General features: G+C 44.3%; 1 protein-coding gene across 2 annotated transcripts in view; it reads right to left on the bottom strand.

Annotated features, from left to right (window-relative positions):
- KLHL26 (kelch like family member 26) overlaps nucleotides 1-13,703 on the bottom strand; it is a 51,200-nt gene extending 37,497 nt beyond the window's left edge. Inside the window, exon 1 of one of the 2 annotated variants that reach the window (XM_077475936.1) lies at nucleotides 13,627-13,703. In XM_077475936.1, coding sequence (XP_077332062.1) covers nucleotides 13,627-13,673 — 47 coding nt within the window. In that variant the 5' untranslated portion in view covers nucleotides 13,674-13,703. The remainder of the gene's footprint in view (nucleotides 1-13,626) is intronic. The other variant, XM_077475937.1, reaches the window with a different exon arrangement.
- Nucleotides 13,704-22,903: the final 9,200 nt, after the last annotated feature.

Raw genomic sequence — 22,903 nt, 5'->3', positions numbered from 1 at the left:
AGTGTTGTCATTTCTCATCAGCACCAGGAGGGAAGGGAAGCAGCTCATCAAGCATGATCTGGTCTAATAGACCCCTGATGTCTCATTAAAGAGAACCTTTCACTTCATAAAATGCAATAAGATAGGTGGATTATTGGCCCTCTATATGAAAAAAACAAAAAAACAAACAAAAAAACGCACCACTTTTGGGGTGCCATTAAGAAATAATGGCATCGCAAATGCATCCCACGTTTTGCTGCAATTCTGGAATCGCGGGCAGAATTGCAGCAATTCCACCCGTGATTTAAATTGCCTAGGTGTAAATAGAGCCTAATTCTAGGGCCCCTCATTCACTGTTAACACCAGTCCTTTGCACTTCATTGTAGATAGTACTTTTCACCAAATGTTGATATATTTTGTGACTAGCTTATTAAAATACAGCATGCTTCAAGAAATATTTTTCAAAACATTTTAATCGTTTACGAAAAATGATGAGTAATGAAAGTGTTTCCCAGGTTCGTCTCATGTACTGTAGATTTTTTTCCATGCCTCTTTGTGTCAGATTTCCTAGCAATTAGCGGACAATTGTCAGGAGAGCGCTGGAAATGTATCAGTAGCAGAAAAGTTGGGCTATCAATAGAATCTGTTATTTAGTCCTCAATGAGCAATTTAACCACTTCAGCTCCGGCTTTTTTTTTTGACACTTGTTTACAAAAAAAAAAAAAAAAAAAACTATTTTTTGGCAGAATTTGTTTTAGAAACCCGAACCAGAATTATTTTTTTAAAGCAGAGGTGCTAGAGAACAAATTGGTGGGTGTCGCAATTGTATATGTCACATTGTATTTGCCGTTTTTTTCAAACTGAATTTTTCTGTAAAAAATATAAGTTTTTTGCATCTTAACCCCCCCCCCCCCCCCAATATATAGTCAAATTTACACAGAGTAAATAGATACCAGCTTTAAAATTGTGCACGTCTGTGCAATGGCAACAAACTACATACATTTTACTAGCTATAGACGATGCTTTAGAGTTACAGAGGGAGTATAGTGCTAGAATTACTGCCCATGATCTGATGTTTATGTCGATATCTTGTGGGATGATCGCACAGCATTCTCTTGTCACCATCTGTTCTTGGAACTGTACCTGTAAAGCAATTGCATAATGTGCAAGTTTGCATTGCATACTAGTACATTATGGAATACTTACCTTGGAACAAAGCCTTCCAGCAGCGTGCGGTCACCACTGAGAGGGCTGACATCTTGCTCTGGCTCTTCTTCCAGGTTCACGATCTCCATATGTGTGATTGGCTGGAGCTCCGATGACTTCACTCCCATGCATGTGCATGGGAGCCCTTTGTTCCAGCATGAAGCTCTGGCAAAGGTATGCTGGACCTTCAGAGCGCATGCTCCAGTGACAGGGTTGCCACCTCATCCCTTTAGGCTGGGTTCACACCTATGCAAATTGATGCGTGTTTCGCTGCATCCAATTCGCATAGCAGGAGAATATGACCGGCTCTCTATGGAGCCAGTTCACATGTCTCCAGAGCGCACTGCACAGAAACGCTGTGTGTTTTTGCCTCCATTTCAGGGCCAAATTCAGTCACAGATTCTGCCCTTATTTGTCCCCGAAATGGAGAACAGGGACGGACCACGTTGCTGTGTGATTCGTGGCCAGTTTAGGTGTGAATCGAGACTTAAACCCAAAGACATATGAATTACACAGGTTCTGAGGCCAATTTAATGCAGATAAAGCACCAAGTGAGTTAACAATTAACACCTTAATCAGCCACAGAACCTGTGTAATTAATATGCGTTTGATTTTAAAGGGGTGAGGTGGCAACCCTAGCCTCTAACGTGACTGCACCTTTAGTGCCGGTTCACACAACAGCGACTTGGGATCCGACTTGTCACTGGACATAAGAAATTCCATTGAAGTGAATGAGAGCCGTCTTAATGTACACTACTGAAGTTGTTCCTTCAGAAAAAGTTCCTGTACTACTTCAAGGGGATTTCTAGGCAACTTGTACCCATAGATTTCAATGGAAGTCGTCTCCAAATCGGATCTCCATCTATATTGAAGCAACTTTACAGGAAAAAGAAAATAATTTACACAGGTACTTCCCACGTTTACCCAGGCAACCCCCCCCCCCCCCCACCCACAGAGCTGATTATTCTGTGATTGGCCACAGCCAAAGTCAGCTGTCCTGGAGGCAACTTTAAGTCGTGTTGTAAGTTGCGCAAAGTCGCGCTGAAGTTGCCTCCAGATCGCTGTGCAAAGTGGTGCTGTAAGTTGGGTTGCCCCTGTGTGAACCAAGCCTTAGGAGATAATCATTTTACCTACAGGTAAGTCTCATTATAGGCTTACAGGTAGGTAAAATTCAACAAGCGGGCTTTACTACCGCTATAATGCAGAGAATACAAAAAAAAAAGAAGAAGAAGTTTGTACATAAACACACACTATAAAATAAATCTATGATTTTCTGTTTCGATATAAAAGAAGAGACTGTAAGTGGCAGTCACCACCAAGTAGAAGTGAAGGTAACTTTACAGCCACCCAGATTTTGGTACAAAGAAGACCAGTCTACTAAAAAAAGTAAAAACAAAAAAACATGCTCACAAGAGCCATTGCGGCCATGAGTTTGTTTAGTATATCCTACTACTGCCTGCTGCAGTACTTATGGCGGCAGCAGTAAAAGAATAAAGTGGTTGTAAACCCTTACAAACCACTTTGACCTACAGGTAAACCTAGATTAAGGCTTACCTGTAGGTCCAAGAAAGATCTCCTAAACCTACACGGTTTAGGAGATATTTACTCAAAGACAGGCACCGTAGACAGCGGCGCACAGGCGCATTATCACCGTTAGCAGCATGCTGCTGCTAACGGCGATATACTGTTAGTGGTGGCTCCCGTGCGCATGCACGGGAGTAAAGTCATTGCTGCTCTGGTGCTGTGAGTGGCCGGAGCAGCGATACCTGGAAGAAGATGGATGCTCCGAGCTACAGGGGACAGCGGTGACATCGCTGGCTCCTGTGTCAGGTAAGTGACACATAATGGGCTACTATGCGATGCATAGTACCCCATTATGCTTTACCTTGTAGGGAGACAAAGAGGAAGTAAACCCATCGGGGTTTACTTCCTCTTTAAGATCATTTCTAAGCTTTAATATGTTAACATACATTTCAAAAGTGTTTTTAAAGCTGAAGTTTAGGTATAGCTCGGACATTGCATTTAGGATACCCTGGAAACTTATATTTTGATACATGCCTGGAGAGACACTGTAACGGTTTGTCCAAAAACCTGTTTTAAGGAAAATCTATCAAAATAATAAAATGCTGCTATTAAACTGATAAACAAATAGAGGGCACAAAATCACTTGCATTCCCACTGTATGTTTAACTTGCTTAGCTGCTGTTCTACTTTAAAAATATAACTGCTTTAAATGCATGTGAGCCAATCCAAATAGGAACAATATAAAACAGGTAAATAAATCCACCCCACTGTACAAATAATTGTGTCCTGGCTTACAACTATCCGGATATAAAAGATAATTGCAAAACTAGAAAGGGTGAGCACATTTACAGAAGTGCAATAAAGTTTACACCATGTCAGGACTTCAGTAACAAAAAAAAGCAACACATTATTATTATTATAATAAAGGATTTATATAGTGCCAACAGTTTGTGCAGTACTTTACAACATGAGGGCAGACATTCGAATCCCAACCATAACACTACCTGCCTGGAGTTTGCATGTTCTCCCTGTGCCTGTGTGGGTTTCCTCCGGGTACTCTGGTTTCCTCCCACAGTTCAAAGACATGCAGGTAGGTTAATTTGCTTCTGTCCAAAATTGGCCCTAGTATATGAATGGGGACCTTGGATTGTGGGCTCCTTGAGGGTCGGGACCGATGTGAGTGTGCAATGTACAGGGATAGGGACAATTGTAGACACTCACTCAGGTTGAACTGGATGGACTGGTGTCTTTATTCAACCTTACTAACTATGTAACTATTACAATACAATTTAATACAGAAGGAATCAGAGGGCCCTACTCGTTGGAGCTTACCATACAACCTAATAGGTCAGCTTTTTGAATGTGTGTATGCACAAGACGTACTTATATATACTTTATACATTTGCAAAAAGTAATGGTACGTTCTAGGAGTTCAGATGGATACCTACAACAATGATTTACCAGGTAATCTACATTATCTATCACGTAAAAAAAAAACTACACCCCATGCAAACTGTTGACATGTTGAACTTATTTGAACATGCAAACATTAAAGAGGAAGTAAAGCGCTTTTTTTTTTTCCCCCTGACCTGCAAAAGTAAAGGCATAATGTGCTAGTATGCATTGCATACTAGCACATTATGTGACACCTGTAAACAAAGCCCTCTATGTCACCGCTGGAGGCCGCATCCACGGAGTCATGCGACATCACCTGTGCATGGGAGCCGCCGGTCGTGGCACAGGGCTCTGAAGAAATGGCGCATGCGTACGGAAGTCACCATTGCAGCACAACACACTCTGCAATCAGGGAACACTTAGTGTCCTGTGAATGCAGAGCTACTGCGCATGCACTGGTGCTGTCATTGGCTGCAGCCGATGTGATTATCTTCTAAACGGCACAAATTAAAAAAAAATATTCACAGTGCCCAAGATAAGAGTTAAAACATTAAAACTCCTCCCACGCCTCGTGCTTGTGTGCAGAAGTGAACACATACATAGATTGTGCCCGCATAAGTAAATAGTGTTTGCTCCACAGATGTAGGGCATTGCCACGAATGTTAAATCAAGCACAATACTTCTTGCCCTAGACCTCCTCTGTAACTCTAAACTGGTAATGTTTTTTGCAATTTTTTAAAGCAACGCCAATGAAGATTTTTAAGTATGGTAGTTTGACACCATTCCACGAGCGTGCGCAATTTTAAAGCGTGACACATTAGGTATCTGTTTACTCAGCGCAACATCATCTTTTAACAAGAAAAAAAATGGGTTATATTATGTGATTTTTTGCATTCAACTTCATTAACCACTTGCCTACTGGGCACTTTCACCCCTTCCTGCCCAGGCCAATTTTCAGCTTTCAGCGCTGTTGCATTTTGAATGATAATTGCGTGCTCATGCAGCACTGTATTTTTTTCACAACTTTCTTTTGGTGGTATTTAATCACCACTAGGTTTTTGTTTTTTTTGCTAAACAAACAAAAAAAAAAGAACACATATTTTGAAAAAAATTATTTGTTTCTGATATAAAATTTTGCAAACAGGTAATTTTTCCTCCTTCGCTGATGTGCTCTGATGAGGTTGAACTGATAAGCAGCACTGATGAGGTAGCACTGAAGGACACACATAGGACTGGTGGGGTTGCACTGATTATCAGTGTAGACATCTCCTTTTACACTTGCGGATTACCACTGTGACAGCATAAAGAAAGGAATGCTGATAACCGGCAAGTGTGTTTACATCGTGATCAGCAGTGATTGGACAAAGTTAATCACATAGTAAAGGGCTGCTGTGATTGGCCCTTTACCTCAATCTGCGATCAGCTGTCCAAAGGACACCGCTATTGCTGAGGGCGCCTGGTGTGGGCCGCAGTTCTGGGAGGATATCACTAGACGCCCTCCCAGAACTGGATGACCGCGCTGTAGACGTCATTTGGCTATAGCGTGGTCAGCAAGTGGTTAAAGTGTATTTTTTCCCAAAAATCCCAAGGCAAATACTGTGTGACATAAAAAAAAAAAAAAAAAAAATTTGCAATGACCACCATTTTATTCTCTAGGTTCTCTGCTAAAAATAAATATATACAGTATCTCACAAAAGTTAGTACACCCCTCACCTTTTTGTAAATATTCTATCTTTTCATGTGACAACACTGAAGAAATGACACTTTGCTACAATGTAAAGTAGTGAGTGTACAGCTTGTATAACAGTGTAAATTTGCTTCCCCCTCAAAATAACTCAACACACAGCCATTAATGTCTAAACCACTGGCAATAAAAGTGAGTACACCCCTAAGTGAAAATGTCCAAATTGGGCCCAAAGTGTCAATATTTTGTGTGGCCACCATTATTTTCCAGCACTGCCTTAACCCTCTTTGGCATGGAGTTCACCAGAGCTTCACAGGTTGCCACTGGAGTCCTCTTCCACTCCTCCATGATGACATCACAGAGCTGGTGGATGTTATTGACTTTGCTCTCCTGCACCTTCTGTTTGAGAATGCCCCACAGATGCTCAATAGGATTTAGGTCTGGAGACATGCTTGGCCAGTCCATCACCTTTACCCTCAGCTTCTTTAGCAAGGCAGTGGTCGTCTTGGAGGTGCGTTTGGGGTCGTTATGTTGGAATACTGCTCTGCGGCCCAGTCTCCAAAGGGAGGGGATCATGCTCTGCTTCAGTATGTCACCAATGCTCTTCAGCTGAAAGGCGTCTGCTCTTGTTTTCCTATATGTGCCAATAAAGGTTTCTTACAGATTGGAGTTGCTGGCTATTTTTCCATTTTATCTACCTATTTGGGTGTGGTTTGGTCTCATCACACCACAGGACGTGGTTCCAGTAATTCATGTCCTTAATCTGTTTGTCTTCAGCAAACTGCAGGCTTTGTACATCATCTTTAGAAGTAGCCTCCTTCTGGAATGACAGCCATGCAGATCAATTTGATGCAGTGTGCAGCGTATGATCTGAACACCAACAGGCTGACCCCCATCCCTTCAACCTCTGTAGCAATGCTGGCAGCATTCATACGTCCATTTCCCAAAGACAACCTCTGGATATGATGCTGAGCACATGCACTCAACTTCTTTGGTGGAACCTGTCCTGTTAACCACTAAAGGACCAGGCCCATTTGGTGTTTACAAGGTAAAATAATTTTTTTTTTGCTAGAAAATTACTTAGAACCCCCAAACACATAATACAAATGAGATATAGAGATATATAATACACACATATACACACACACACACACACACACACACACACACACACACATTTTTGTCACGTATGCGTTTGCACCTGCACACAAGCATGATAGGACAGGTCGCTTTAAATTTTTATTTATATATTTTACTTTTTATTTTTACATTGTCCATTTGAAGAAATAAAGTTTGGGATCGCTTTTATTCCTATTACAAGGAATGTAAACATCCCTTGTACTAAAAAAAAAAAAAAAAAAAAAAAAAAAAAAAAACACAACAAGACATCTGGGGTCAAATATACCTCAGATCTCACATTTGCAATAATAATAATAAAAAAAAAAAAAAAAATTCCCCTTTAAGACCATTAGGTGGAAGTGACATTTGAGGTCGCTTCCGTCATCCAATGGAATGGGGGCCATCATTCCTTCACCTGACTTCATGTCTCTGAGGGGAAAGGACCTGATCGTCTCCACCACTACTGACTGCTCCAGTAAGCGGTGGAGATGACTGGGACGCGGCGGGAGGGGGTTGGGCACCTCTCCTGCCACCGATAAAAGTGATCTCTTTGCGAATCCACCACAGAGACCACTTTTATCTGAAAGCGGACTACCCACATTTTTTTTTTAAATACCGGGGTTATGCCAGCTATCCAACGATGGCGGACGGTCAGGAAGTGGCTGTATGGTCTTGGCCATTGCACTGCAGGTCAGTTTCAGGGTCTTGGCAATCTTCTTATAGCCTAGGCCATCTTTAAGTAGAGCAACAATTCTTTTTTTCAGATCTTCAGAGAGTTCTTTGCCATGAGGTGCCATGTTGAACTTCCAGTGACCAGTATGAGAGAGTGAGAGCGATAACACCAAAATTTAACACACCTACTCATTCACACCTGAGACCTTGTAACGCTAACGAGTCACATGACACCGGAGGGAGGGAAAATGGCTAATTGGGCCCAATTTGGACATTCACTTAGGGGTGTACTCACTTTTGTTGCCAGCAGTTTAGACATTAATAGCTTTGTTGAGTTATTTTGAGGGGACAACAAATTTACACTTTTATAAAAGCTGTATAATCAACAGTGGCTATCATGCTATTTAAGAGAACACAGGTAAAACAAGACATTAGGGGCTTATTTACAGTGCCTTGCGAAAGTATTCGGCCCCCTTGAACTTTTCAACCTTTTGCCACATTTCAGGCTTCAAACATAAACATATATCATTTTGATTTTTTGTGAAGAACCACCAACAAGTGGGACACAATTGTGAAGTGGAATGAAATCTATTGGATTTTTGAAACTTTTTTAACTAATAAAAAAAATGAAAAGTGGGGCGTGCAAAATTATTCGGCCCCCTTGCGTTAATACTTTGTAGAGCCACCTTTTGCTGCGATTACAGCTGCAAGTCGCTTGGGGTATGTCTATCAGTTTTGCACATCGAGAGACTGAAATTCTTGCCCATTCTTCCTTGCAAAACAGCTCGAGCTCAGTGAGGTTGGATGGAGAGCGTTTGTGAACAGCAGTTTTCAGCTCTTTCCACAGATTCTCGATTGGATTCAGGTCTGGACTTTGACTTGGCCATTCTAACACCTGGATACGTTTATTTGTGAACCATTCCTTTGTAGATTTTGCTGTATGTTTGGGATCATTGTCTTGTTGGAAGATAGATCTCTGTCCCAGTTTCAGGTCTTTTGCAGACTCCAACAGGTTTTCATCCAGAATGGTCCTGTATTTGGCTGCATCCATCTTCCCCTCAATTTTAACCATCTTCCCTGTCTCTGCTGAAGAAAAGCAGGCCCAAACCATGATGCTGCCACCACCATGTTTGACAGTGGGGATGGTGTGTTGAGGGTGATGAGCTGTGTTGCTTTTAAGCCAAACATATCGTTTTGCATTGTGGGCAAAAAGTTTGATTTTGGTTTCATCTGACCAGAGCACCTTCTTCCACGTTTGGTGTGTCTCCCAGGTGGCTTATGGCAAACTTTAGACGAGACTTTTTATAGATATCTTTGAGAAATGGCTTTCTTCTTGCCACTCTTCCATAAAGGCCAGATTTGTGCAGTGTACAACTGATTGTTGTCCTATGGACACTCTCCCACCTCAGCTGTAGTTCTCTGCAGTTCATCCAGAGTGATCATGGGCCTCTTGGCTGCATCTCTGATCAGTCTTCTCCTTGTCTGAGCTGAAAGTTTAGAGGGACGGCCAGGTCTTGGTAGATTTGCAGTGGTCTGATACTCCTTCCATTTCAAAATGATCGCTTGCACAGTGCTCCTTGGGATGTTTAAAGCTTCGGAAATCTTTTTGTATCCAAATCCGGATTTAAACTTCTCCACAACAGTATTACGGACCTGCCTGGTGTGTTCCTTGGTCTTCATGATGCTCTCTGCGCTTTCAACAGAACCCTGAGACTACCAAAGAGCAGGTGCATTTATACAGAGACTTGATTACACACAGGTGGATTCTATTTATCACCATCAGTCATTTAGGACAACATTGGATCATTCAGAGATCCTCGCTGAACTTCTGGAGTGAGTTTGCTGCACTGAAAGTAAAGGGGCCGAATAATTTTGCACACACCACTTTTCTGATTTTTATTTGCTAAAAAAGTTTAAATTATCCAATAGATTTTGTTCCACTTCACAATTGTGTCCCACTTGTTGGTGATTCTTCAAAAAAAATTAAAATTTTATATCTTTATGTTTGAAGCCTGAAATGTGGCAAAAAGTTGAAAAGTTCAAGGGGGCTGAATACTTTTGCAAAGGCACTGTATAAAATGTTTTCATACCACTAATGCTGGCCATACACGGTTCAAATTTCGAAAGAATTTTCTTTTGAAAATCATATCCAAGAATTTTCGTACAAATTTCACACCATTAGTGGACTGCAGCAACAGCCGATTTTCGTGCGGAAATCTAATTTGAGGAATTGGACATGTTGGAAATTTTTTGACAAACAAACTATTTTCTAATCAATGATGGGAGAATCGTGCGAGAAATGTAATAAGAAAATAACATTTACGAAGAGAAAAGATTCCTGGCCACGAAAATTCACCTCATGTTGCTACAGAAAAGAAATTGAAGGCTTGGTTCGAAAATCAATGGTGAAATCATTGGATCACAAAAAAAAAAAAAATAAATAATAAAAAAAAAATTAGAAATTCGACCATGTATGGCCTGCATTACCCAAGGATCGTTTTTCTAAATGCGTTCAATTAAAAAATAATGTGTGAATGCTGAGCTAAAGTTGTGTGAAAACATTTAGTATGGGTTCACACTTATGTGAATTGGATGTGGGTTTCTCTGCATCCAATACGCAACACGGGAGAGTGTGACCGGTTCTCAATGGAGGCAGTTCACATATCTCAGGGGCGGCCGCGTAGCACACACTGTCTTTGGCCCTGTTTCAGGTTTGAATTCAGGCAAACTGTCGGACCTGATTCGCCTCTGAAACGATGAACAGGGACGCACTGGAACCCATGCTGCGAGCCGCTCCGTGAATAGCGTGAACCCAGCCCAAGTGTGTGTATATGGTTGGGAGGAGCCAGGATCTGGGGTGCCATGTGGTGCTCCCAGACCACCATATAAAGACCAGCTACATGTTCCAAATTCAGCACTGAAGAAAAGGGACCCCCCCCCCCTCGAAATGTGTCAGCACTTAGTTTGAATGGATATCTCACTTTTAGGACTTGTTCCATGGACCAGGTTGGACGGAATAGCTGTTGCACTTTGTTATGCCCGATTCATAGCTAAGTTTGTGAGTATACACCTATACAAAATGGGTCGCAAAGGTAACGCGCTAGGCTGGTGCGCCCTCTGTTCCTTACCTTTCCCACTGATGCGGTTTTCAGGCATTTCAGCAAGCGCCCCCACTCCTGAGCTGTACCAGGCCGCGAGCCCTCAACATGGGGGGTGCCTTGGGGAAGGGGGGGCCGCGTGCCCCCCACCCCAAAGCACCTTGTCCCCATGTTGATGAGGACAAGGGCCTCTTCCCGACAACCCTGGCCGTTGGTTGTCGGGTCTGCGGACGGGGGGGCTTATCGGAAACCTTGAGCCCCCTTTAATAAGGGGACCCCTGGATCCCGGCCCCCCACCCTATGTGAATGAGTATGGGGTACAATGTACCCCTACCCATTCACCTGTGAAAAAAAAAATGTACAAAAAAAAAACCACACAAGGGTTAAAATTGTTTATTGCACAGCTCTGGGGGTCTTTTGTCTTCAGGGGTCTTCTCGCCGGACTCCTCCGCTATCTTCTGCTCTTTTGCTAGCTCTTTCACTAGTGGAGGAGCCCGGATTTCTTCTTCGCCGCCGCCCTCTTCTTCCGACTTGTCCCCCCTCTTCGGTTCTTCTTGCCGGGCCACCGCGCCTTCTTCTAGCTCTTTTACAAGCGGTGGCCTGGTCTTCTGTCGCCGCCGTCTTTTGTTCTTCTCTTCAGGAGATGTTGCCTCGTCACTGTCTCTGCTCACAATGACAGGGACGCGGCATGTGGCGACTTATATAGGGACATTGCCGGATGATGTCCCCGCCCATTGTGACATCGTAATGGGCAGGGACATCATCCGACAATGTCCCTATATAAGTTGCCGCACGCCGCGTCCCTGTCATTGTGAGCAGAGACAGCAACGAGGCAACATCTCCTGAAGAGAAGAACAGAAGACGGCGACAGCGACAGAAGACCGGCAAGAAGAACCGAAGAGGGGGGACAAGACCCCCGAAGTCGGAAGAAGAGGGCGGCGGCGAAGAAGAAAGCTGGGCTCCTCCGCTAGTGAAAGAGCTAGCAAAAGAGCAGAAGATAGCAGAGGAGTCTGGCGAGAAGACCCCCGAAGACGAAAGAAGACCCCCGGAGCTGTGCAATAAACTATTTTAACCCTTGTGTGTTTTTTTGTAAAAATGTTTCACAGGTGAATGGGTAGGGGTACATTGTACCCCGTACTCATTCACATAGGGTGGGGGGCCGGGATCCGGGGGCCCCCTTATTTACGGGGGCTCATGGATTCCGATAAGCCCCCCGCCCGCAGACCCCAACAACCAAAGGCCAGGGTTGTCGGGAAGAGGCCCTTGTCCTCATCAACATGGGGACAGGGTGCTTTGGGGTGGGGGGGCCGCGCAGCCCCTCCTTCCCCAAGGCACCCCCCATGTTGAGGGCACCCGGCCTTGTACGGCTCAGGAGGGGGCGCTCGCTCGTCCCCACCCCCTTTCCTGGCCGGCCGGGTAGCGTGCTCGGATAAGGGTCTGGTATGGATCTGGAGGGGGACCCCCACGCCATTTTTTCGGCGTAGGGGGTTCCCCTTAGAATCCATACCAATCCTAAGGGCCTGGTATGCTCTCAGAGGGGGAACCCATGCCATTTTTAAAAAAAATTTGGTGTGGAGTTCCCCCTTCAGAGCTCATTCTCTGATTGGCCACGGCAAAAGTCGCCTGGCCTGGGGCGACTTAAAGTAGTGTTGTAAGTCGCCCCAGGTCGTGTCTAAGTCGTGTTAAAGTCGTCTCCAAGTTGCCTCACAAAGTCGTCCTGGAAGTCGTGTCCCCTGTGTGAACAGGCTCTAAAGAGCTCTTTACCACTTGATCAGCAGCCATGTCCAATCACGGCTGATTACGATCGTAAACAGGAAGAGCCTTTTATCGGCTCTGACAGACGCAAGTAGAGGAGAGCCAATCGGCTGTCCTCTTGATTGGGGGGGGGGGGGGGGGGTCTGTGCTGATTGATGCCCACACTGGACCACCAGGGTGCCCATCACACATGGATGACCAGGTATGCCACCCCAGGCCACCAGGGATGCCACACAGTGCCCACTATGAATGCCTGCCAGATGTCTCATCAGTGATGCCCAGCAGTGCCACCTATCAATGTCCATTAGTGCCATCTATCAGTGTCCATCAGTGCCCGTCAGTGCCGCCTCATCAGTGCAGGAGAAAACTTACTTATTTACAAAATTATTTTATAGGACATCATATAACGCCCAGTCAGGATAACTAAACCACGTCATTTTGAAATAGGCCGGGCGGGAAGTGGTTAAATGTTACAGAACAGTGAAATGATTCTGGGCAAAAAGTGACACTAAAACGTGCTTATAAAAATAGAATAAAAAAATCAAGTATGTGAAATGATGAAAATAAATATTTTTTTTCTAAATTTTCGGTCTTTGTTGCGCAAAAAAAAATAAAAAACCCCCGGAGTGATGAAATACCACCAAAAGAAAGCTTTATTTGTGGGAGTGAAATGATATAAAACGTGTTTGGGCACAGCGTTACATGACCGCGCAATTGTCACTCAAAACGTGAAATTGGCCTGGGCAGGAAGGGGGTGTAAGTGCCTGGTATTGAAGTGGTTAACATGTGTCCTGGATAAAAGGGATGATGCGGCAACCCTAAACTGGCACCAGTGCAGGGTGAATTCCCCAGTGCCCCCTGCGTGCACAGCTCTAGTGAATGAGGAGAAGTTGCAGTATAAGTAGAGTATATGTGACAGAGAGCAGCGTGTCTCCGTCAGCGCACAGTGCAGGTCTATGAGGAAGCCCGTCCAGGATAGAGAGGGAAGGGGGAAGTTTCCAGGCTCGCAGTCCCCCGCTCCACACCCCTTTGTGAGGCCTGCACCAACCATCATCCCCGGAGTGTGTTAGCGGCGCCTCCCCGGCCCCTAGTACAGACAGTGCGCTGTGTACATTGGACGAGAGGCCGGCCACTCGGTGACCCCACGCTTCCCGTCCCTCTCTACACATCGTGTGTGTGTGGTGCCCGTCTCACCTGCTGTGCCCGACACAGCTAAACTCTCCTCCACCGGACTCCGCCATGTTCCTGGGGCCGGCTCGGGTTAGAAGGCTTTAAAGAGACAGCCGCATCTGAATGTGGGCCTCCTTATATACTATCATTCATCCACCCATAGTGATGGCTGGCCTCTCATGTCTTACACATCACCTATGCTTTGTGCTCCAAAAAATTCATACAGGACTATGGTGCTTTAATAAACTTCTTGAACCAGGGCGCAACTCTTTATTTTTTTTTAATTTATTTCCACTTTCCATGCAATGCGATTCTGGCAACCGCCCTGCGTTTCGCGATTCAGAGTGTGGTTAACCACTTAACGACCGGGCTTATTTCTCAAACTTGTTTACAAGTTATCCACTTTAAAACCGGACCTCATTTTTTTTTTTTTTTTTTTTTTTTTTTTTTTTAGATGTGGCATTAAAAACTGTTTTTTTTTTGTTTTTGCTAGAAAATTACGTAGAACCCCCAAACATTATACATTTTTTTTCTAACATCTTAGAGAATAAAATGGCGGTCGTTGCAATGCTTTCTGTCACACCGTATTTGCGCAGCAGTCTTAGTTTTTTTTTTTTTTTAAATAAAAATTTTTGTATGAAAAGATAAGACAACAGTAAAATTAGCCCACTTTTTTTTTATAGTGTGAAAGATAATGTTACGCAGAGTAAATTGATACCCAACATATGGCGCTTCAAAAATTGGCGACAAACTTTTACCCTTAAAAATCTCCATAGGCGGCATTTAAAAAATTCTACAGGTTGCATGTTTTAATTTACAGAGGAGTTCTAGGGCTAGAATTATCGCTCTCGCTCTACCGATCGCGGCGATACCTCACATGTGTGGTTTGAACACCGTTTTCATATGCGGGCGCTACTCACGTATGCATTCGCTTCTGCACGTGAGCTCGGCGGGACGAGGCACATTTAAAAAAAATTTTTTATTTTATTTATTTTACCTTTTATTTTTACACTGTTTTAAAAAAAGGAATAAATGTGACACATTTTTTTTTTTTATTACAATGAATTAAACATCCCTTGTAATAGAAAAAGAGCATGACAGGACCTCTAAAATGTGAGATCTGGGGGGTCAAAAAGACCTCAGATCTCATACTTGGACTTAAATGCAAAAAAAGAAAAAAACATTTTTTCTGTCATTTTGAAAAAATGACAACAAAAAAATTTGCCTTTAAGACGTATGGGCAGAAGTGACATTTTGACGTCGCTTCCGCCCTACTATGGTATGGAGACAGGTGGGGGCCATCTTCCCCTCATTCGTCTCCATACCTAACAGGAGACATACATGATCACCTCTGCCGCTGCCAACGGAGGGCACGGGATCACGGCGGGAGGGGGTCCCCCTGTCCCACCATTGATAAAAGTCATCTCACGGCGAAGCCGTTGCAGAGACCACATTTATCTTGTAGCCTGACCGCCGGCCGAACACAGGGATACCAGGGTTGGGGATACCACGGGGATACTGCTGCCATAACTGCGATATCCGTCCCCAAAGTAGAGACGTATGTCGGCGGTCGGTGGTTAAAATCAATTTTTTTTGCTAGAAAAGGACTTAGAATGCCCAAACGTTATTGTTATTTTTTGCAGACACCCTAGAGCAGTGATGGCGAACCTTGGCACCCCAGATGTTTTGGAACTACATTTCCCATGATGCTCATGCACTCTGCAGTGTAGTTGAGCATCATGGGAAATGTAGTTCCAAAACATCTGGGGTGCAAAGGTTCGCCATCACTGCCCTAGAGAATAAAATGGATATCGTTGCAATATTTTGTCACACTGTATTTGCACAGCGGTCTTACGAATGCACTTTTTTAGGGGGGGGGGGGGGGGGGGAATGCACGTTTCTTTAATTTAAAAAAATAAGAAAACCATAAAGTTCGCCCCATTTTTTTCATATTGTGAAAGATAATGTTACGCCGAGTAACTTGATGCCCATTATGTCACACTTCTAAATTTCGGCTGCTCTTGAAATGGCGACAAACTTTGGCAGTTAAAAATCTCTATGGGCAACGTTTAAAATGTCTACAGGTTATCAGTTTTGAGTTACAGAGGAGGTCTAGTGCTAGAATTATTGCTCTCGCTCTAACAATTCCGGTGATACCTCACGTGTGTAGTTTGAACACCATTTACGTATGCTGGTGCGACTTACGTATGTGTTCGCTTCTGCGCATGAGCTCGTCGGGACGGAGGCGCTTTACTTTTTTTTTTTCATTATTTATTTTAAACATTTTTTTGTTTTTTTTACACTGTCCTGTAAAAAAAAAAAAAAAAAAAAGGGTGTCACTTTTATTCCTATTACAAGGAATGTAAATATCCTTTGTAATAGAAAAAAAGCATGACAGGACCTCTTAAATATGAGGTGGTGTGCAATGTAGTGCCGCCAGCATTGCTATTTATTTATCTCAGGTATTTATACAGCTCCATCAATTTACACAGCACTTGTATATTCACATCAGTCCCTGCACTCAAGGAGCTTACAATCTAAGGTCCCTACCTCACATGCATACATACACATACTGTATATAAATAAGCAGATGATTTGCATCCTACTAGAAAATGAATGCTAATCTAATAGCTGCATGCATAGCATTATTGATGGAGAAGATCTAAAGTGTTGCTGCCATTGCAGTGGCGGTGCGTCCATAAGGGTGTGCACGGCCGCCGCCCCTCTTTCCAGCCACCCCCTCTATAACCAATAGATAGATTCATGCATAGCATGGCCGCCGCTGCCACCCCATATTCAGGCGTCCACCCCTTTTTCGGAGGAATTACTACAATGGGGGGGGGGGGGGGGGGGGGAGGGGGTTGACTAGAGCTGCAGGCTCTAATAGACGTCAAAAAAGGTAAACAGCTCGCAATTCACCAAGCTGTGTTAGAAAAGAGAATGAATATTTGCTTTCCTAACACTTAACCGCCTCTCCGCCAATCAGGTGCTCAGGTCTGTTACTCATCACCTGAAACGACAGGCGCTATGATTGGATCAATATCAGGCATCCAATCAAAGGAGAGGATGGGAGAAGACATGTAGGACACCGCCCACCGTCCTCACCCGCTGCCCCACTGATATAGGGTAAGTGTCGGGCAGACGGTGGGGGGGTGCCCAGTGGCAGCATGCGTTGGGCACAGTGGAAGCATTTGATGGCACAGTGGGAGCATTTGATGGGCGCAGTGGCAGCATTTAATGGCACAGTGCAAGCATTTGATGGGTACAGTGGGAGCATTTGATGGGCACAGTGGCAGCGTTTGATGGGCACAGTGGCAGCGTTTGATGGCACAGTGGCAGCGTTTGATGGCACAGTGGCTGTGTTTGATGGGCACAGTGGCTGCGTTTGATGGGCACAGTGGTTGCATTTGATGGCACAGTGGCTGCGTTTGATGGGCACAGTGGCACTTTTTTCAGTTTGTTTGCCTCTCCCCTAAAAATTCTGAGCACCAGCCGCCGCTGGTGGAAGTGGATATGGTGTACAATTGCTCTGCTCTACATGTTGCGTGCCTCAGTGCTTCCTCAGGACCTTTAGGCAAGAGTTAAGTTACATAACGCATATGGATGTCTTCTTCAAATTAACTATGTAGAGCGTTGATCACAGGGAGTGAAATGTGTAATAGTCAACTCCTAAAATTATCAAAAGGTGTAACTAAATACCAAGAATTTCTTCAAATGCATTGACAGCCAGTGAAATTAGAAGTCCTTACCTAAAGAGGGAAGTAAACCCTGGTGGGTTTTACTTCCTCTTTTGTTCCCGGCAAAGTAAAAGCCTAATGGGCTAGTATACATTGCCTACTAGCCCCTTATGTGCCACTTAGCTGAAAACGAAGCCATCGATTTCCCCGCTAGTGGCCACATCCATCTTCACCCCTCTTCCTTCCGGGGCCGTGGACTTCGGCTCTGTGACTGGCCAGAGTCATGTGGCGTCATTCTTGCACGTGTGCGTGGGAGCCGCCGGTCACGGCATGGGCCCTTTAGAAACAGCAGCTTTCTTCAGTCACATTGCAGCAAGCGTGTATGGTAAATATCTCCTAAACCATGCAGGTTTAGGAGATATTTCCAGTACCTACAGGTAAGCCTTATAATAGGCTTATCTGTAGGTAAAAGTGGTGTAACTAGGTTTACAACCACTTTAATGAATACCACTTGCTTAGATATAAGAGTGAGTGACCCCGCTAATCCTGCAATATGTAATATAAATCTCCACCAGGAACCTCGATCCTGACTCCTGCTGTAAACAGCAATGGCAGCTTGTGTTGGAGGAAACTGGCACAGGGAGAACAAGCAAACTTTGGGTAGGTACTAGTATCATGATTGGGATTCAAACCGACAACCCTAGTCTTGCTGGGCAGAAGTGTCAACCACCAGGGCTGGGCTAGGACAAAAATTTGTCCCTGGACTTCACCCAGACCGCCCCACTTTTAATGAATAAAATGCTGCCCCCCCCCCCAAAAAAAAAAAAATCACCCCCACATCCATTATTGAATATCATGAAATGGTGAGATAGGTGGGAGCGAGAGAGGGAGTTGAGGGAAAGGGGATGAGAGGGGGTGGATGAGAGAGAGGGGGTGAGTGTAAGAGAGAGGGAGTGAGTGAGAGAGAGGAGGGGGCTGCGAGACAGTGGGGGAGCTGATAGACAGAGGGCGGCTGAGAGACAGAGGGGGGGGCTGAGAGAAAGAGGGAGGCTGAAAGAGGGGGCTGAGAGAAAGAGGGGAGGGCTGATACAGACCACATAGCACTGTTCTTATCTGCAGTCCATCCTCTGCTCCACCCTGCAGGCTCTGTGTGCGGGCAGGTATGTGTAGAATGCCGGGTACCTGATGGCCAGCAATGACAGCGCTGAGTCTCCCTCTTGATCCGGGGGTGCTCTCATGTTCTGCTGCTCCTTCCAGCGACTCCTTGGCAGCCTCCACCTCCTGCCTGTAGTCTTCCTGCGGGCCCCCAGTCAGCCTGTCTCCGGCCCGGGCCGCACTGTTCTTGGAACAGAGAGGAGTTGGAGGAAACCAGGTTCTGGGGTGGCTGCGCCTGCTCCTGTTTGTTTCTCTGGTGGTCAGGGAATGGGTTGTGCGCTCCTCCTTCCCAGCCTCTCATATCTAACTGCCCTCCTCGCTGGCCACCTTCACCGAATCCCTGCCGCTGTTTGCTGCCATGCTCCCGCTGCCAACAAACGCTGCATAAAAACCGGCCTACTGAGCCATAGGCCCACCAAGAAACTCCCTGTCGTCCCGATGGCCAGTATATGCCTGCCAACCACTTAGCCACTGTGCTGTTTCTTCTTGCTCAAGGATGCCATTTTGCTGAAGTCCAGAGCCCCTGAGCAGCAGTAAACCCTTACATTGCCCGCAGATCAGCCTCTAATGACTCACTGATTATCAACACAGTGCTGACAATATAGACTGAGACTGTGCTGAGCAGGGTGAGGCAGTGTATCACCTGCAAAAAAAGCCCTAAGGCCACTCATTTTAGCGGGGCTTTAGCACTGTTTAAGCAGCGCTTTTTGGCCACTAGTGGGGCGCTTTTAACCCCCGCTAGTGGCCGAAGAAGGTGTTAAAACCGTTTATGTTGTGGCGCTTCGGAAGCGCTTTTCAGGTGCTTTGGAATCGTTGCCCATTCATTTCAATGGGCAAGGCATTTTGTGAGCACTGTATACAGCGCTTCCAAAACCTCCCCAAAAATGCTGCTTGCCCCAGTGTAAAAGCACTCAGGCTTTCACATTCGGGTGGCATGAGAGGCAGTTTTTAGGCGCTATTTCTAGCACTAAAACGCCTGAAAACTGCCTCAGTGTGAAAGGGGTCTAAGTAATCTAGCAGGAATTCATTTTCTGACTTAGGTTCGGTTCACTGCAATGCAGGAAATGCACTGGAAACACTGAATTCCCGCACCGCATAGTAATCACACTGTTCATGCAATCTGCTGCGGGTGTCAAGTAAAAGTTAGTTTGCTAGAATCGGATCCCATGGGTATGAACACTCAATGCGATCCAAATCCAGTGCAGCAAAAAGTTTACTTAAAGTTTTACTTTAACCACTTCAGCCCCGGAAGATTTTACCCCCTTCCTGACCAGAGTACATTTTACAATTTGGCACTGCATCGCATTAACTGACAATTGCACAGTCGTTCGATGCTGTACCCAAACAAAATTTGCATTCTTTTTTTTTTCCCACAAACAGAGCTTTCTTTTGGTGGTATTTGATCACCTCTGCAGTTTTTATTTTTTGCGCTATAAACACAAAAAAGCAAAAAAAAAACAGTATTTTTTACTTTTTGCTATAATAAACACCCCCAACATTTAAAAAAAAATAAAAATGTCTTCATCAATTTGGCCAATATATATTCTTCTACATATTTTTGGTAAAAAAATCGATATATTGATTGGTTTGCGCAAAAGTTATAGTGTCTACAAACTATGGGAAAGATTTATGCAATTTTTATGGCATTTTTATTATTTATCTTAGTAAATAGTAAACCCTTATTATTTATTTTAACAGTAATGGCGGTGATCTGTGATTTTTAGTAGTACTGCGACATTGCAACTGACAGATTGGAGACTTTTGACACATTTTTTGTGACCATTTATACAGCGATCAGTGCTATAAAAATGCACTAATTACTGTGTAAATGTCACTGGCAGGGAAGTTTGTATATCCAATCTACCATATGGAGAGAGGACCCACCCAGCATCCCGTGGACCCTCCCCTCTATGTACTGGCTCTATTTAGAGGGAGGGGTCCGCTATATGGGGTTTTTATGCTGGGAGCGGGATCCTTGGGAGACCCACGTTCCCAGTGTGTCCTACGTCAGGTGGCTCCTACATCAGAAGTAGTGCTTTTCATGGCTCCTTCTTTGCTCTAGGATTTGTATGTTGGGTATTCAACATGATAATAGTGCCTGCTGTGTGCATCAGGTAAGCCCATGTATATGGCCAGCACTATAGAGGTATACTTTGGGTCAAATATTTTTGTCCTTGGATAGTGGATGTTTGCCATTTTTTGACTTGTGTGTGTGTGTGTCTGTGTGTGTGTGTGTGTATATATAAATATATATATATATATATATATATATTAGGGCTGTGGAAATTAAAGATTAATTCCTCGATTCATTTTTTTGATCGATAAAAATTCTTTTGATCGGTACTCACCTCTCCACCAGCTTCCGGGTCTTCAGGGAGTTACGACGGAGATCCGGTGACGTCACAGACATCGATGTCACTGGAGTCCGGTGACGTTGACATTCTGATTGAACGTAACGCGTAGGGGAGGAGCTACGCATGACGTCACCTGCTGCTGCCCTATGGAACTAACGCGATTGTCGGCTTTACATGCTGTGTTTTTATCATCTTTATGTGAGTAGTTTGTGTTTGAGCATAAAAATTTGATCTTATACTTAAGCGGTGAGGACTTTGATCTTTTCTTTCTACCCATGACCTGGCGTCCTTGCTGAGATCTAAGGAGACGTGAGAAAACTTTATGGTCTGTGTTAACCCTTTTATTTATATATATATATATATATATATGTCAGGTCCATAAATATTGGGACATCGACACAATTCTAATCTTTTTGGCTCTATACACCACCACAATGGATTTGAAATAAAACGAACAAGATTTGTTTTAACTGCAGACTGCAAATCAGGTGAACGGTGTAGGAATTACAACAGTTTGTATATGTGCCTCCCACTTTTTAAGGGACCAAAAGTAATGGGACAGATTTACAATCACCCAACAAAATTTCACTTTTTAATACTTGGTTGCAAATCCTTTGCAGTCAATTACAGCCTGAAGTCTGGAACGCATAGACATCACCAGATGCTGAGTTTCATCCCTGGTGATGCTCTGCCAGGCCTCTACTGCAACTGTCTTCAGTGCCTGCTAGTATAAGTGTAGAAAGACTTCTATTGCGCAAGCTAAGTGTGTGAGTTAATAGAGTGAGTAATCATAAAACACACACCCCTAGGTGAATAACTAAATGCTCTAACCGATTAGTGAATAACCAGGTGTGCCACACATCTAATTAATCAAAAAGTCACTATATAAATAAATTAAATAAATTCAAATAAATAAAAGTACAGATTAAGATAAATTAATTAATTTGCCATTAAATACAAATCAATGTCCAAGACATCCAGAAACCTTGCGGTAGTAAGAAATGAACCACTGTAATAAAAAGTCAGTATTCTGACTAGGGATGAGCTCGGTGTTCGACTCGAACGCATGTTCGACTCGAACATCGGCCGTTCGTCTGTTCGGCGAATTCAGAACTTTGTGGGCCGTTCGCACCAAATTCATGTGGCACGAACGGCCCACAATGCACTATGCCATTGCAGTGCATTGCTGGCTCATGATTGGCCAAGCATGCACTGTGACCCCACATACTTGGCCAATCACAGCGCCAGCAGCAAGGAGAGCCATAATTGGCCACAAGCAGGATGCCTGTGGCCAATTATAGGTCAGGAGGTTTAGTACACGCCCCACACTATATAGGGCACCAGCGCGGCGTCCTTGTGTAGTGTGTTCCGGCGTGAAGGGAAAGAGCAAGATAGGCAGGGACAGTGTGTTCTTTTCTCAGGCATCTGCAGGAGTTAAAGTGGGTGTTGTGTGCCTCCAGCACAGTATACACCTGTAGCTACCCTTTTTTGCTGGTGTTCTCTAATACAGGCATCTGCAGGAGTTAGTGGGTGTTGTGTGCCTCCAGGACAGCACAGTATACACCTGTATCTACCCTTTATTGCTGGTGTTCTCTAATACAGGCATCTGCAGGAGTTAAAGTGGGTGTTGTGTGCCTCCAGCACAGTATACACCTGAAGATACCCCTTATTGCAGGTGTTATCTGTTGCATATCTTGCATATTAGCCTTTAAAATTGGCATTTTTGATTTCGAACGTTCGAGTCCCATAGACTTTAATAGGGTTGTAAAGTTCGTACGAATTTTCGGTCCGTTCGAAGGTTCTGGTGCAAACCGAACCGGGGGGCGGGGGGTGTTCGGCTCATATCTAATTCTGACATCAAGAGTCCAAGAATCTTTTCCAATATAACAAAGGTAGCCAACAATGTAGCAAAGATTCTCCTTCCTTCTTCCCATAAAACCACCACACATTGAATGAGCAGAAATCAGCCAGAAAAATGAAGTGTGACCACTTACCAGATTCATGTGGTAGAAATTGCATAAGTATTGTGAGGGGTTCGCTCGGTAGCGGGTGTGTGTGACCCCCCTGGATGGGTTCACAACACAAAGTCAGGCACAGCAGACAGCGGTGTAGGTG

Source organism: Lithobates pipiens, unplaced genomic scaffold, assembly GCF_037356315.1.
Source record: "Lithobates pipiens isolate NorthernLeopardFrog02 unplaced genomic scaffold, aLitPip1_a1.2 Scaffold_13, whole genome shotgun sequence".
Classification (NCBI taxonomy): Eukaryota; Metazoa; Chordata; class Amphibia; order Anura; family Ranidae; genus Lithobates; species Lithobates pipiens.
This window is presented reverse-complemented; position numbering and strand designations above follow the sequence as displayed.